Source organism: Hemicordylus capensis, chromosome 4, assembly GCF_027244095.1.
Source record: "Hemicordylus capensis ecotype Gifberg chromosome 4, rHemCap1.1.pri, whole genome shotgun sequence".
In the NCBI taxonomy this organism is placed as follows: domain Eukaryota; kingdom Metazoa; phylum Chordata; class Lepidosauria; order Squamata; family Cordylidae; genus Hemicordylus; species Hemicordylus capensis.
Window position 1 is genome coordinate 77,388,388 of NC_069660.1, and position 16,138 is coordinate 77,404,525.

At 46.6% G+C, this 16,138-nt stretch overlaps 1 protein-coding gene across 2 annotated transcripts in view; it reads left to right on the forward strand.

The window, feature by feature from the left end:
- The window catches only part of LOC128324848 (chemokine-like protein TAFA-5), a 48,673-nt gene that overhangs the window by 29,170 nt on the left and 3,365 nt on the right, over positions 1-16,138 (forward strand). For both annotated transcript variants that reach the window (XM_053249940.1, XM_053249941.1), the window contains exon 3: positions 5,151-5,278. In XM_053249940.1, the coding sequence (XP_053105915.1) occupies positions 5,151-5,278 (128 nt within the window). The remainder of the gene's footprint in view (positions 1-5,150; positions 5,279-16,138) is intronic.

A 16,138-nucleotide genomic window follows, 5' to 3' on the forward strand; every position in this document is an offset into this window, starting at 1 on the left:
GGGCTTTATAGGTTATAACCAGCACTTTGTATTTTGCCCAGAAATTTGTTTGTAGCCAATGTAGCTCTTTTAATATAGGAGTAATATGGTCTCTCCGAGATGACCCAGAGATCAACCTGCCTGCCACATTCCTTACCAGTTGCAGTTTACAGACTGTGTACAAAGGCAGCCCCACATAGAGCACATTGCAGTAGTCACATCCGGAGGTTACTAGCATATGTACCACTGTTCTGAGGTCATTTATCCCACGAAACGGACACAACTGACATAGCTGAAGCTGATAGAAAGCAGCTCTGGCCACCGCCTCAACCTGGGACATCCAGGAGAGGTTTGGATCCAGCACTCCCAGACTGCGTACCTGTTCATTCTGGGGAAGTGTGACTCAATCCAGAACCAGCAGATCAAAATTGTCTCTCGAGTTTCAACCTTGCACAATTAGTACCTCCATCTTATCTGGATTCAGTCTCAGTTTGTTATGCCTCATCTAGCCCATCACCGACTCCAGGCAGGCATTTAGGAAGGTTATGCCTTCTCTTGATGATGTTGACAAAGAGAAATAGATTTGGGTGTCATCAGCATACTGATAACACCCTGCACCCAATTTCCTGATGATCTCTCCCAGCGGTTTCATGTTAAAGAGCACTGAGACAGTATGGAGCCCTGAGGGACGCCATATAAAAGTTCTCATTTTGAAGAGCAATAGTCTCCAAGGGACATCATCTGGAATCTGCCCAAGAGGTAGGAGCAGAACCACTGCAAACAAGTGCCTCCCAGTCCCAACCCCCTCAAACTCTCCAGAAGGATACTATGGTTGATAGTATTTAAAGCTGTCAAGAGACCCTAAAGGTCCAATAGAGTCACACTCCCTTTGTCAATTCCTAATTGGAGATCATCCATCAGGCTGACCAAGGCAGTCTCCACCCCATAGCCAGCCCGAAAGCTAGTTTGAAATTTATTTATCTATTTATTTATCATATTTTTACACCACCCCAAACTTACGTCTCTGGGCGGTTTACAACAAGATTAAAAAGTAAAAACATTAAAACAAACAAACAAAAAATTTAAAAGCAAGAAATTTAAAACACAATTTAAATTTTAAAAAAAATATTCTAAAAACCACATTCAAAACAATCAAAACAATATCAGTTAAAAGCCTGGGTGAAGAAATGTGTCTTTAAGGACTTTTTAAAGGATGTCAGAGATGGGAAAGCTCTTATTTCACTAGGGAGTGCATTCCAAAGCCTCGGGGCAGCAATGGAGAAGGCCCATCCCTGAGTAGCCACCAGACAAGCCAGTGGCAAATGCAGACGGACCTCTCCTGATGATCTCAATGGGCGATGGGGTTCATTTTGAAGAAGCCGGTCTCTTAAAAACGCAGGGCCCAAGCTGTTTAGGGCTTTATAGGTTATGACCAACACCTTGTATTTTGCCTGGAAACGTATTGGCAGCCAGTGTAACTCCTTCAATACGGGAGTAATATGGTCTCTCCTAGATGACCCAGAGACCAGCCTGGCTGCCGCATTCTGGACCAACTGTAGTTTCCGGAGTACATTCAAGGGCAGCCCCACATAGAGTGCATTGCAGTAATCCAGTCTGGAGGTTACCAGCAGATGTACCACTGTTTTGAGGTCGTCTAACTCAAGAAATGGACGCAGCTGGCTTATCAGCCGAAGCTGATCGAAGGCACTTCTGGCCACTGTCTCAACCTGGGACACCAAGGAGAGACTTGGATCCAGAAGCACCCCTAGACTGTGTAACTGTTCCTTCTGGGGAAGTGTGACCCCATCCAGAACAGGCAGATCAAAATCATCTCTCGAGTTCCGACTCCGCACAATGAGTACCTCCGTCTTATCTGGATTCAGTCTCAGTTTGTTATCCCTCATCCAGCCCATTACCAACTCCAAGCAGGTATTTAGGGAGGTTATACCCTCTCCCGATGATGCTGACATGGAGAAATAGATTTGGGTGTCATCAGCATACTGATAGCACCCTGCACCAAATCTCCTGATGATCTCTCCCAGCGGTTTCATGTAGATGTTAAACAAATGGGTCTAGATAATCAGTTTCTTCCAGCTGTCTAGAGCTGGGTGGCCACCACCCTCTCACTTAGCTTGCCCTGCTATGGAACATTGGAGACAGGCATATACAAATACGAATATAGTTGCTTAATATAGTTGCTTAATGCTGAGGGATCCAACACAGGCTTCTTCAGAAGAGGTTGAATGATTGCTGAGGCATCCTGCCCTCCCTCAGAGAAGCATTTATAATATTTATTATAATTATTACTTTTACATTTATATCCCACTCTTCCTCCAAGGAGCCCAGAGCGGTGTGCTACATACTTGAGTTTCTCCTCACAACAACCCTGTGAAGTATATTAGGCTGAGAGAGAAATGACTGGCCCAGAGTCACCCAGCTAGTTTCATGGCTGAATGGGGATTTGAACTTGGGTCTCCCCTGTCCTAGTCCAGCACTCTAACCACTACACTATGCTGGCTCTCTCTACCAGGCCTTCTACAACAACCTCCCTGCCAGGCAGTATAAGCCATGTCGGGCAAGGGTCAGGAGAAAAGTTGGTTGGCCACCCCACTTCATGCAGCTTGTCCATATCCTCAGGAGTCACAAACTGAAACTGATCCAGCCTAACGACTTAAGAGGAGTTGCTGGACATCTCTGCATCAAACACTGCAGTAATTGTGTGGTCTGAATCTAAGTCACCCCTAATAAGAGATATTTTACCCATCAAGAACTCCTTAACTACTGCAATGCGCTCTATGTAGGGCTGCCTTTGTATGTAGTTTGGAAACCAGTAAGTTCTAAATGAGGCAGCCAGTTTGGTCTCTGGGATATCCCGGAGAGACCACATCATTCATGCATTCATTCATTTGATTTCTATACCGCCCTTCCAAAAATGGCTCAGGGCGGTTTACACAGAGAAACAAACAAACAAACAAACAAACAAGATAAATAAAATTCCATGCCTGTTCTTACACAGTTGCTCTGGCTGTTAATATGTTTCCAGGCAAAGTACAAAGTTCTGGTATTACCTCTAAAGCCCTGAATGGCTTAGTTCTGGGTAACCTGAGAGAGCGCTTTTCTCTACAAGATTCCCACCGTTCATTAAAGTCATCAGGAGGAGTCTATCTTCAGGTGCCACCAATTCATCTGGTGGCGACTTTGGATCGGGCCTTCTCAGTTGTCACCCCTAGGTTGTGAAACACACTCCCCATGGATATGAGAGGATTATCTTCATTGGAGGCCTTCAGGAGAGCCTTAAAGACATATATTTTTAGCCTGGCTTTTAATGATGTATAGTTTTAATTTTAGTTTTAATTCTGGTTTAAATGTCTCCGTTGGATGTGAGTTTGTGGAAGCAATGCAGGCAGAAAAGAATCACTTCTTTGTCATATGTATTGCCTGAGCATAGATCTTCCAAGTGCACTCTATGTTGTAATCTGTCAGATTCGAATTGAGTCTTTTTCCACTTGTGTGCTCCAGTCTTCTACCTTGCTGCTTCAGCCCCTGTAGTTCTTCCATATACCAAGGGGCCAGTTTTGAAGCAGGTCAGAGAGGATGCTTAGGAGCTATCACGTCTACTGCTCTGGTGAGTTTTCTGTTCCAATTCTCCACCAGAGCATCAACAGGATCGCTGGTGGAGCCAACACTAAATCCTTCCGAGGCTTCTTGGATCCATTAACTTTCTCAGGTGGACCATCGTGATAGGCCCCCTCACCCCCGAGGAGTTGGAGTGCAGTTGTGAATCCAACCTTAACCAAATAGTGGTCTGTCCATGACAATGGGGAAATCACAGGAGTCCCCACCCATGGAACACCACCCTGATCTGAGTAAAAGACCAGATCAAGTGTGAGACCAGCAACATGCGTTGGTCCTGAGACTGCTTGGGATAGGCCCATAGTTCTCATGTCCACTATGAACTCCTGAGCCCCCCAGAAGTGAAAACTTCTGTGAAAAAAGTGAAAAAAGTCCTGCACCTCCACAAGCCTGGGAGACTCCAATGCCAAGCCTGAGACCAAGTCCATCAGCTCAGTTAGGGACTCCACTGGGCAGCAGAGTGATCGGTACACCAACAGAAGTCCCAGTCTATTGCTGGTCCCCAAACACACATTCCATATGGTCAGGCACTTTGATAGTGATCCTGTTAAGGGAGATGTTATTCTTCTAGACCACAGCCACTCTGCCTCCCCACCCACATCCGCTCAAGAGAGTACCCTGGAGGGAGAAGCTGGAACCAAACTGGGCCACCAGTCTCCCCCAACCAAGTGGCTGTGATACATACTAGGATATACATATTTGACCTGTCCTAGGTACCAAAAGAAAACCTCTGAGAAATGTTCATAAACTCTTGGTTTTGAGCCTTATGATTATTTTGGTTTTGAACATCATGAAAAGGGTTTGACTTCACAAAGAAACACAAGAAACGGCTTCTTCACAATTGGAACGCCACTGAGCAAAAACAAAAACCTATTTGCAAAATGAATGACGTGCCCTCTTGATCCTTCAGGCTTCACAGGAAGCCTTCCAGAGGCCTTGGTGTGTGGGCATGTGTGATCTCAGGTTGCTATGTGCTGTGATTGTGCAGCAGTAACATGCTACCTAGTGTTGCTATGTGGGGGGAATGTGTCCCCTGCCCGTGGGTGGGTGTTTGCTACGTGTGGTAAGTATGAGGCTATTCTGAGCCTTCAGGTAGCTGATATTTCATATTAGGAGGTGTTATATCTACAGCACAAAGCATAAGAGATTTGATCTGCTTCCCCTTCTTTTCAGTCTTATTTTGCTCTTGTAATCACTCCTTTGTTGTTTTCTCTCTCCTTTTGTTCTATCTCAAGACTCTTCTTCCATTAAAAAGGGCTTTTCCTGATAATTAAAAACATGTGTTTAACCCAGTATTCAGGTTTAGTCCATGGTATCCTGGTCCCCTGCAGTGGAGATGTTGTAATTTTGCTACAGTGAGGAAAATGTTGGGGGGGGGGGCTGTCTAACTGCATTTACTACACCCTAAACTGAACACCTGGAAAGTATCACCTTTTATTGATTGTGGTATATGTGTGTCTAATTTTTGTCCTTTCCCCACCCCTCTCTACCTCCACACTTGCCTTCCTCCTTTACTTCCCTGGCTTTACTTCCGGCAGCCCAGATAATTGTCAACAAACAGTGGTGCGGGATGGAGCCCTGTGATGATGGGGAGCAGTGCACTTTGCTAATAAATCGTTCAGGCTGGAGCTGCACTAGGCAACTGGGACGAATAAAAACGGTCACGGTAAGTACCTGCCTTGGCTTATTGTAGCCAGTCAAATTGAAGGGGAATGTGGCGGGGCGGGATGGGGGGACAAGCCATTGTTTGCTCCTTGGAAATGACCTAACGGAAGAGAGTGTTGTAGCTGGGGCCAGGGGAAAGATGGACATCTGTGCACTGTGTGCCTCTTAGAGAGGAAACCTTGACTGAGGGTTACAGGTCCAAAGCAGCTAAGGTAACTCTGCTCTGCCTAGAGGGCTTTCGTTGGTACCCACACGGTGAGGGAAGATCATCGGAAGCTGCCTTATACTGAGTCAGACCATAGCTCCATCTAGCTCAATGCTGTCTACACTGGCTGGCAGCAGCTCTCTAGGGTTTTGGACAGGGCTCTTTCCCAGCCCCACCTAGAGATGCCAGGGATTAGATCTGGGTTCTGCATGCTAAGCAGATGCTCTACCACTGAGCTACAACCCCATCCCTCTAAGCAAGTTCTGTATGTATTCACTGTGTCCCAATGCATAATCTAGAGGGCAGAATGTGGTTCTAGATCACAGTCTAAATTTCTGAGAATCTTAGCCCTGGACATTGCAAAAGTTCTGCAGATGTGGCCAGTGACTGTTGGAGGGTCAGAAACAGAGAAAGGGGCTGTTGGGTGAGGTCAGCAATGAATCTCAGAGCATCTCTGTCCTGTGAAGCTCCTTGTCTTTTCTCCCCATATCTGTTATAAGGTATAAGATGGTGCTACTAGTTCGTCTAGCCCAGGCCTTCACAATTGTGGACCACTTGCAGATGTTGGGCTACAATTCCCCTCATCCCCGGCAATTGGCTACTGTGGCTAGGGATTATGGGAGCTGTAGTACCACAATAGCTGGAGGGCCAAAGTTGTACAGCCCCTTTTAGCTCAACATTGCCTACACTGAGCAGATAAAGTTGCCTTATACTGAGTCAGGCTGTTGCTTCACCTAGCCTAGTACAGGAGAACCTCTCTTTCCGCAGAATCACCATCCACAGATTTGCGTATCCGCATTCAGGTAATGGACACCTGACTTTGGGGGGAAACAGAGGGGGGAGGGTTAAACTAGTGTATCCTCAGGTCAGGGGTGGCCGGAAATTACCTTGGGGGTTATTTCCAGCTGACGTTTTGTGAAGAAGAACCATTTTGTGATTCATTTGTTTAAAAAACAAAAACAAAACCACACCCATGATTTTTTAAATTGAATTTTGGGGATTTGGGGGCTGCGGGGACATCACTGGATTGTAGCAGGCCCATGGAGTATGGTAGGGCACTTTATCTGGCCCATTTTCATGTGTTCTGGCCATTTTAAAGTGCTATTTTCAGTCTGGGAGCCTAACCCCTACGATCCCATTGACTGCAGTGATTCATTATCTGTGGTTTCCTTACCTGTGGTAATCTGTGGTAATGGAACCCTGTGGATAATGAGGTCACCTGTATTGTCTGCTCTGTCTGGGAGCAGCTCTTCAAGATCTCAGGCAGAGACTTGCTGCTTGAAACCCTTTTCAACTAGAGATACCAAGGAATGAACTGAGATCTTCTGCACACAAAGCATGTGCTCTTCTATTGTACTATGGGGCCCTGACCGGCAGGGACTCACCAGTATCCCAGGAAGATGTCTGTCCAAGCCTTGCTGCTTTTGAGTCTGTATCTAGAAATACCTGGAAGTTGACCCCTGTGAAGCATGAGCTCTGCGACTGAAATATGGTCCTTCCTCACTATATCACCTTCTCTCTCTCTTGCTGCTGCTCTGCTATAATATTCTTGTCTCCTCCCTTGCAAAAATCCGGCATCTGGAGAAACTTACATCAAAATCAAACAAGCAAAATTTGCCAAGCAGACACAATTTATTGGAGTCGTTTTTGGCTAGAGATATTCAGGCACAGGTGTGCGTGCATGTTAAGCCAAGAAATGTCTGTATGCTATTCTTAAGCTGTATACGCCCTTAGGACAAGCTACTTTTTCACTGAAAGAAGCTTGTCTGTTTCCCACAAGAACTGGTTAACTGAGAGGTATTTCTATAACCACTGCTATCTAAACACCTCAGAAAAATAATTCCTCTTCAGGGGAGGCCAAAAACTTCATTTCCCAGTCCTCCTTGCTCCATTTTGAAGAGGAGAAAAACATGTCATTTTCCTGCTGGCATTTTATTTCACATTTAATATGGGGGATTACTATTGGATGCTGTTGCACCCTGTGGTAGTGTCACAGGAAGGCTGTGTTACAAATAAAGCTACAACAGGAAGAGCTTGCAATTTGACTAGAGCCACTGGTTCACTGATGGGTATTTGTTGATATTTGTTGTTGAATTTCAGTCCCTAATGCTTTACAGTATTGTGAAGATAAAGCTAGCTTGAGTGTCATACAGCCAACATGGCATTTTTACAGGTTAAGGACCTGGGATATTTTAGTCATTCCTTTTCACTCCTTGTCTGGTAGGAAGTTGCTTCTTTGATGCATTTAATTTGTAAAACAAGGTACACCAGAGGCTCGAGCCGTCTCAGAAGCTTTGCCTTTGTGCCCTGGAAATGCATGATTCATCAGTGAAGGAAGGGTAGCCTGTATATGCTCAGAGGCATTGAGCAGGCAAATATGCTGCTGCAGCAGCTCTGACCTGGGAGATATGGGTTCTTTGGCCCAGATTCAGAAACAGATGCTAATATGTAGCACTGGTGAGCTCTGGCTATTAGGCTCTGATCTACATCTCCTACCCTCAAAGATCAGATTTTAATTCTCATGGTGTGTTTGTCTCTGTGCTTGTGTTGAGAACAACACCTATTGAGGTAGAGTTTGAGGGAAATGTGTCTGGGGAAAAATCAGACTGTATAAGAGTGCTCGCGGGGGGCCACTTCACACACCATCACAGTTGGGAAAAAACAACCTTCAGAAGTCAAACAGGCCCAAGGCTATACTGAGCGGTGGCAGCAATTGTGGTGTACTTATTCCTTCCAGTTTATCCTGTGTGTGCAGGAAGGCATCGCCTGACCCTGCTGCCTGGGGGGAATCAGCCTTGCTAATAGAGTTTGCACACGGGCCATGCACGAGGGCTTTGCCAGCTATTAATATAACTCACTTGCAGGGACCCACATCAGGCAATTTGTTTTAGAGTTCACCGCAGGCACATCAGGGAGCACTCTCTCCAAGGTCCTCTTAAAGCAATTGCTGCCTAGACAGGTAGAGATGGATTTGGAGGGGTCTTAAACAAAGCTCTCTGACACAGAGGAGAAATAATAAGGCCTGCAAAGAGAGCGAGAGAGAGAGAGAGAGAGAGAGAGAGAGAAAGTGCTTGCAAAGCCTCTTCCCCAGACCTGTCTTTGCAACCAAGGAGACCACAGCAGAGTTAAGGGCCCTGGATTATTGCGTTGGCCTTGGGACTCCTTCAGGACACCTACAGCATAAAGACATGTCCACTATTGTTAATGCCAGTCATCTTCAGGGCAAGCAATAATGGCAACATCTGGGGCAGAAATAGGGTACCTTCTTTATGGTAGAGAAACCCCAACCATTCTCCCTCTAGTCTGTGGGTTTTAATCCCACGACTGTGCCTGTGTTTTTCCATGCTTCGAGGAAGCAAGAGACACAGCTGCTGCAAACACTTACTCTGCTGCTCTCCTGGTCCCTTCCCTCAACCTTCTTCCCTGGTAAGAACTTAGGGGGTGGCACAGGAAGCTGAGTGAAGGGACTGGTGGAGGAGCAGAGTGAAAAGGAGAATGGCTGCATCTCTCCATCTACCTTAAAGCCTGACTACACTCGATAAGGAAATGGTTTGTTTTAAAGCTTTTAAGGCAGTGGTCACCAACCAGGGTTCCTCCTCCAGATGTTGCTGAACTACAACTCCCATCATCCCCAGCTACAATTTATTGTGGCTGGGGATGCTGGGAGTTGTCGTTCATCAACATCTAGAGGAACCAACCACTGCTTTAAGGTGTGGTAGTGTTGGTGTTATTACATATCCCCATCATATTTAACCCAACCTTCCTCTAAGGAGCTCAGAGGAGCATACCTGGTTCTCCTCCCTGCCTCCATGTTGTCCTCACAACAACCCTCTGTGGTAGCTTAGGATGAGAGAGAGAGGGTAGCCGACATCAGGGCTGTTGCGAACTTATGAGGTAGCCCCAATGCTGCAGGGAATGGGCAGTTGCACAATCAGCACTACCACAGTTATTCCCGTTGTCGTGAGTGGGAGTCATTGTGGTAGCACGGATTGTGTTACTCATTCCCTGCAGCCCTGACATGGTGCGCAGCGGTGCCACTGCGCATCCCGTCAGCCAGTGATGAGTCCCAGGCCACCCTTAAAATATGACCACCTCTATGTCAACGGAGGCAAATACTGCTAATCCTGAGTGAGTGGCACATTGTCATTTTAAAGCTTCTTAAGTTTCAAGTTATTCTGAGTATGGTTCTTCTATATGGGGAATTTCATAGGAATATTTTTTCTTATCTCTCAGCCTAATCTACCTCACAGAGTTGCTGTGAGGATAAACATAAACCATGTCCGGGCTCTGGGCTCCTCAGAGGAGGAGTGGGATGTAAATGTAGGAATAAATAAAAAATAATAGGTGGCAGTTCCTATTTCATCCAGCAGGAAACACCGTTGGGAATTGGGGCTGAATTGTGGGGAACTCTGCAGTTATGTCCAGGCGTACCACCCCTCTACAAATGCTCAAACATTTGTGAAAGTCAAGACTCTTTTAAGACTTGGAGAAGCCCGGGGAAGCAGAATATTTGTTTGACTGGGATTCAAATCCCCATTCATCTGTGGAGTTCTCTGGGTCAGCCACTCTCTCTTGGCATCATCTAACTCACAGGATTGTTATGAGGATAAAACGGGGCTTGAGAACCTTGCAAGCTGCCTTGGGCTCCTTGGAGGAAGGGTGGGATAGAAATGCAACTAGGGCTGGCACTAGTATAAATAGCACCCTGCCCCCTTCCCTATGTTTATCAGTATTTCCAAGTTGTCTTCTTTGGGCAGGTTTGCGAAACCTAGTGATGCAACAGGCCCAAGTACTATTTCCAGGCCTTCCAAGCAGTGTCCCTGAAAAGGGTGCAAAATAACCTCTCAGTAATTTTCAGTATTGCTGCCAGTTCTGGGCAGAGATGCCTGAACCTAAAGGCCTTTGGATCCCCACCCCCACCCCACCCGTTGCTGGAGCCTCCTCCCAACCTGGAAGTTAAGCATCATCCCCCTACTGTGACAAACACAGTATTTTTAACACGTGGGTTCTTGAGGGCACAAACAGCAACTGAACTCACAAGCATGTAAGAATATAAAACAAGTATATTTATGCAAATATGCAGTAGCAGAAACATTTCAACACACAACATAACATGTTCCTGTCCCACATATTTCTTTCCCCACTCTTCCCTCTGTCTCTAAAGCACCCAGAACAGTCCATAATCACACTCAGCCACCCAGTGCAGCGTGGGCCAGCAGTAACCACACCACATTGAGAGCTGGTCACATTGGAGATCTGGTCTTGTGGTAGCAAGCATGACTTGTCCCCTTAGCTAAGCAGGGTCTGCCTTGGTTGCATATGAATGGGAGACTTGATGTGTGAGCACTGCAAGATATTCCCCTCAGGGGACGGAGCCGCTCTGGGAAGAGCAGAAGGTTCCAAGTTCCCTCCATGGCTTCTCCAAGATAGGGCTGAGAGAGATTCGTGCCTGCAACCTTGGAGAAGCCACTGCCAGTCTGTGTAGACAATACTGAGCTAGATAGACCAATGGTCTGATTCAGAATATGGCAGCTTCCTATGTTCTACCCAGGACAAACTAAAGAGGATTTGGGGGCCCCCAGCAGGTGTGGAGGCCCTGGACATCTGCCCCGAATTCCAGGAGTAACAGCGCCACTGGTTCTAGGATCCCCCTGCACTCTCCCTGGCCTTCTGCCGCTTCACTGCAGACAGTACACTCAACAGTGTGCTGCCAAGCTTAGCTTGATGCTCCCTTCTGGCAGGCTGTCCTGGGCAACTGCCTGATGGGCAACTGCCTACCAAGTCTAAGGCCAGCCCTGAATGTAATTAATAATAATACTAACTACAAGACGTGTAGCTGACTTCTTCCTCACAGCCACGCACGCAGTGATGAGGTGAGCAGCTCCACTGTGGACTCTTGGTTGTCTGAACCCACCCTGTAGTGACGGAGGGAGTGCTGGTTGTAATGTGACTTCTTCCCCCTTCTCCAGCGGTTCCTGAGAAGGGGATAGTTCCAGAATAGCACAGCAATGCCTTTGCTGACACGGTGGTGTGTGCTTTGGTTATAGGATCTGAAGCATTGTTTGACATCCTCCTCTTTCTGCCATTCAGCCTGCAGCTCCAGGGATTAGCTCCGGCCTGTTCATAAAATGGTGATGTCCCCCGTTCTGGCTTCCAAGTGCCTCCTGACGTTTGGGGCCTTGCAGCAGGGGTCTGTCCACTTCTTGCTCCTTCAGCACTCTCTGGTGCGGGTTGGAGAGCAAGGCTGCTGGGCTGTGGGCCACCCGAGGTGGGAAGGGACAGAGGGGTCAGGAGTGCACAAGGAGTGAGAGGAGGAGGAGGAGGAGGAGGAGGTGCCCACACACTTCATATTCCAAAAGCATTGAAGCCGAACAGCTCCTGTAGCAACGTCCCCCAGATGATCGCTCTGATCCAGGAGCAGCTGCCAGGCTACTCTGTGTGTGAGGCCCAGGAGTCCGTGCTGCAGTCAGCTCAGCAAGTGAATAACAATGAATGGGGAGCCAGAGATGGCTGGCTGGAGCTTCTCAAGAGCACCGGGGATATTTTATTAATGCCCAGAGATCTAGAGGATTGCACTCCCCACAGAAGAGTGCAGATGGGTATTGTCAGGCCAAGCCAGTTTACCTCCCCTGCATGCAGCCATGCAAATTCAGTAGCCCTGGGCATTTGTAGAGTTGCCAAGGCCAGTTGCTGAGAGGGCCCTGTGCCTTTTAATAGGGGCCATGAAGGAAATTCCACCAGACCCAGATCCTCCCATCACTATAATATCCTGCATCTGCTGAAATGCCTGAGTTATTCCTGCTGCACAATTCCTCGGTTGAGACTAGAAGTTATGTTCAACATGGGGTTGATTCTGAAAACAGCCCTATCTTGAGTTCTCTTCCTTCTTTCTGTAATATTTAGTCCCACTTACTTGTGTTGGAATGTTGCCATCTTGTGCGTCTCCTTGTCATGGGGCCCCTGATTCAGATCAGGACTAAGGTGCAGGAGGAGGAAGTGTAATCCTTTCCCTTGCACCATTTTCTTTTGCCTAATGTCTGGCAGGCATGGTAGTTGAGCATTTCCCTTGCCACCATTGCTGGGGACCTCCGGCATTTGGGAATGAAAGAACATAGGAAGCGAGAGTCAATCTGACCCAGCATTCTGTTTGCCACAGTGGCCAGCCCGATGCTTCCAGGAAGCCCATAAGTAGAGCAGGAAGGTGACAGAATTGTTAGCCCTTCATTGTGGCCAACGACTAGTATTCTGAAGTGTACTGCCTCTAATCCTGGAGGTTCCATGATAGCCATTATGCTATCATTGCTAATCGCCATTGATAGACCCATCCTCCATGAATGTGCCTAATTCCCTCTTAAAGCCATCAAAGGCAATGGCCATCACCACATCCTGTGGAAGAGAATTCCATAAGGTCATTATGCATTGTATGAAAGAGTGACTAATGGCACTGCTGCACATCATATCAGAGCTGTTGTGGATTCACAAGGCAGCCCCAACACTGCAAGGAATGAGCAGTTGTGCAATCAGTGCTACTGCAGGCACTCCCATTTTCAAGAATGGGAGTAACTCCAGTAGCACTGATCGTGCAACTGTTCATTCCCTGCTATGCCTTGCGAGTCTGCAGCAGCCCGATGTGGTGCGCAGTAATGTTGTACCACTGCATATCATGCCATCCCGTATTTTCTTTTGTTCTGAAGCTGCTGCCAATAAATTTCATTGGATAACTCTCAACTGTAGGGGAGGAAAAACTGGCCGACATCCAGACTATGTGAAGCTCATGTGAAGCAATGTGAACTACAAGAAAGTGATGATTTCATTGATCTCCTCTTCCTTTTGTAGCCTACTGTGACATTCCCCCCCATAACACACATATGGCCCTGAGGGTCACACAGCCCTCAGGGATCAGGGACAGATTTTCAGGATTCACAGTTGGCTACAGAGGGAAGGGGAGATCAACGAAAATCACCCCTCCCCCATTGTGTGTGCTGCATATTCACTGCATGTGCATTTCATTAGTGGCAACTGTCTTATTTTTAAATCAAAAAGCCCAAATGGCTTTTTGTGGGGCAAGATATTATCTCCCACTGATCACATTGGTTGCTCTTTTCTCCTCTTCTTGGCATCCTCCTGGACTTGTGTGTATCTTTCCTATTCTGAGGTATTCATTTAATTTGAACTTTTGTTATCATTGTTTTAATTATCCTCCAAACATCTCTAAAGGAGTTGACGCCCGTGGCTGCCCCATTTAATTTCCTTTTCACTCATTCCTCATTTTTGAGAAGTTTCCCCAACTATGGTAGTCTTTTGGGGCAGCTTTCCTCTTAGCATATTTGTTGAATTTGAAAACTGTGCTCACTGTTCCTGATCAGTTTAACAAGTCCAGGGTCATTTCCCATGTGGTCAGTTTCCTGTCTGTAGTAAAGTCCAGCAGTTCATCATATCTTGAAAAATTCTTTCATTGCCACTGTGGAATGTGTAGTTCCACATTCAGTGTGAGGGTAGTTGAAGTCACCCAAGATTACATCATTAAAAAGAACAACAACCCACTTGTGGTTGCCAAGTTCTGTCCGGGGGTGGTGTAGGTTTCCCAGTATTAAATTGGGAAACCTGGTCTCTCCACTCTCAGTGATGCTTTGGAAACTTTTGAGAAGGGACTGTAATTCACTGGTAGAGCCCCTACCTTGCATTCAGAAGGTTCAGTCCCTGACATCGCCAGGCAGAGCTGAAATACCTAGCTGCCAATCAGTGTAGGTGGAGCCATGACTCAGTATAAGGCAGCTTTATATGATCACTTTGGTCTCCTGTTTTCTAGTGGATTAATGGACTCAGCACCTTCTTTGACATAGATTAAGACCCTTAATATGCCCTTCCCTGTCCTTTTTATATATTTTATATCCACTGTCCCATTTACATTCTCTTTTCCCCTACATTTCTGGAATGAAACTATAAAATCTATAGTTTTGAGCAGCAAGTACCCTGTCTCCCCTTGGCTTGAAGTCTTCTAACATTGGCACATCAACCCCTATAGAAAGTACCTGTACGTTGTATCCCATTCCAAATGTCCTTGTCATGTGCAATTTTCCTAGTACCCTTTGGTCTCTTTAAATAGTTGCCATTCTTTTCTGTATGGCCATTGCCAAGCTCCACCCTGTCCCTTCTTTCATGACCTGAAACATTGATGCCATCATCCCTAAGCAATGAGTCACCCCAGACTGGATCCTTCCTAGCTCCTGTCAGCTTTCCCTCAGAAATCAGTTTAAAAGCTATTCTGCAACCTTTTTGAAGCTACACGCCAGCATTCTGGTTCCACTGCAATTCAAGAGGAGCCTTCTCTTTTGCACAGGCTCAGTGAGTCCTGAAACGTTCCCCAGGGCCTAACAGATCTAAACCCTTCCTTCATGTCTCATGCAGTGAGACCCTGCGTGTGATTTCCCCCCCCTGGTTGTTAAGGGAAGATAAATCTACTCTGGGATTTGGGGGTGGGGCAGTGGGAGAATGGAGAGGCTCATCCATATTTATCAAACACGATCGCAGATTTGGCAAATCCTGTCGGATCGCCCCAGCTCTATTTTGCATTATTAAATATTCATACAAGCCGGTTGACAACGTGGAGTTTGCACATTTTTGCTGCTGAATCATTTATGTACAATCAGGGGAGACGCAGAACCCTAGGAAGGAAACCTCCCTCTATTAACTGTCATCCACTTGGCTGGGCTCTCACTAGAAAGTTTGACAGTGTGGCCAACACATCTCCTCCACCGCAGGGAGGGGAGCTGCGTAGAGCTTGGCTTCTGCAACTTCAATTGGCCATCACTCTATAGAAATTAAGGTTTTATGAGGATATGCTCTAAAAACTCATGGCATTTAAGGTTTCTGAGTCATACTGGAAGAGGGGAATCAAGGTTTCTGTTATAGCAGTATACACAGAGATGATAATTGCTGTATCAAAAATGAATCCGTTTTGAACTGAACCCTGCAAGGTGTCCCCCCGCTACAAGCATGTTTTGTTGTTAATTGAAGGCAAGAGGAAAATGCATCATAAAAGTTCAGAAGAATCTAAACCTTCCATATCATCATGTCAGTTCCAAGAGATGGCAGTCATCTTTGACCAAAATGAGTTTGTGACATTTGCCCATTTCCCTCATGAACTAAGTTTACTGGTTTATCCCAGGGCTACACAACTCCAGCCCTCCTGCAGGTGTTGGACTATAACTCCCATCACCCATGATTGCTGGCAACTGTGGTTGAGGTGATGGGAGTTGGAGTACAAAAATAGCTAGAGGGCCAAAGTCGTGCAGCCCTGGCTTATCCAATTGTGCTGCTTCCCGGGCCTTCAATAGCCACTCCTTCACAGCTGGTGTGGGCTTCTAAAGGACTTTTAAAAGGAGCTACTTTTTAACATGGTGCCTATGTGATCGCAGTCTCTGCAAGGGTTTTGAATAAGTGACTCCGATCACCTGCTTTTGCTGTGGAAGAAGCCACACTAATCTAGTCCTATGGGGAGAGAGCTTGTCTCCTCCTCCTCTTCCAGTGCCCCCAGACATTTCCATATCGTCCTCCAGCCCAAGGCTGAGAGTGAGATTAGGAAAGAAAATCCAAAACGAATGCACTTAAAGCTGTTACGATCTGCCACCTGCCAGCATAGTGCGTGTCAGTGGG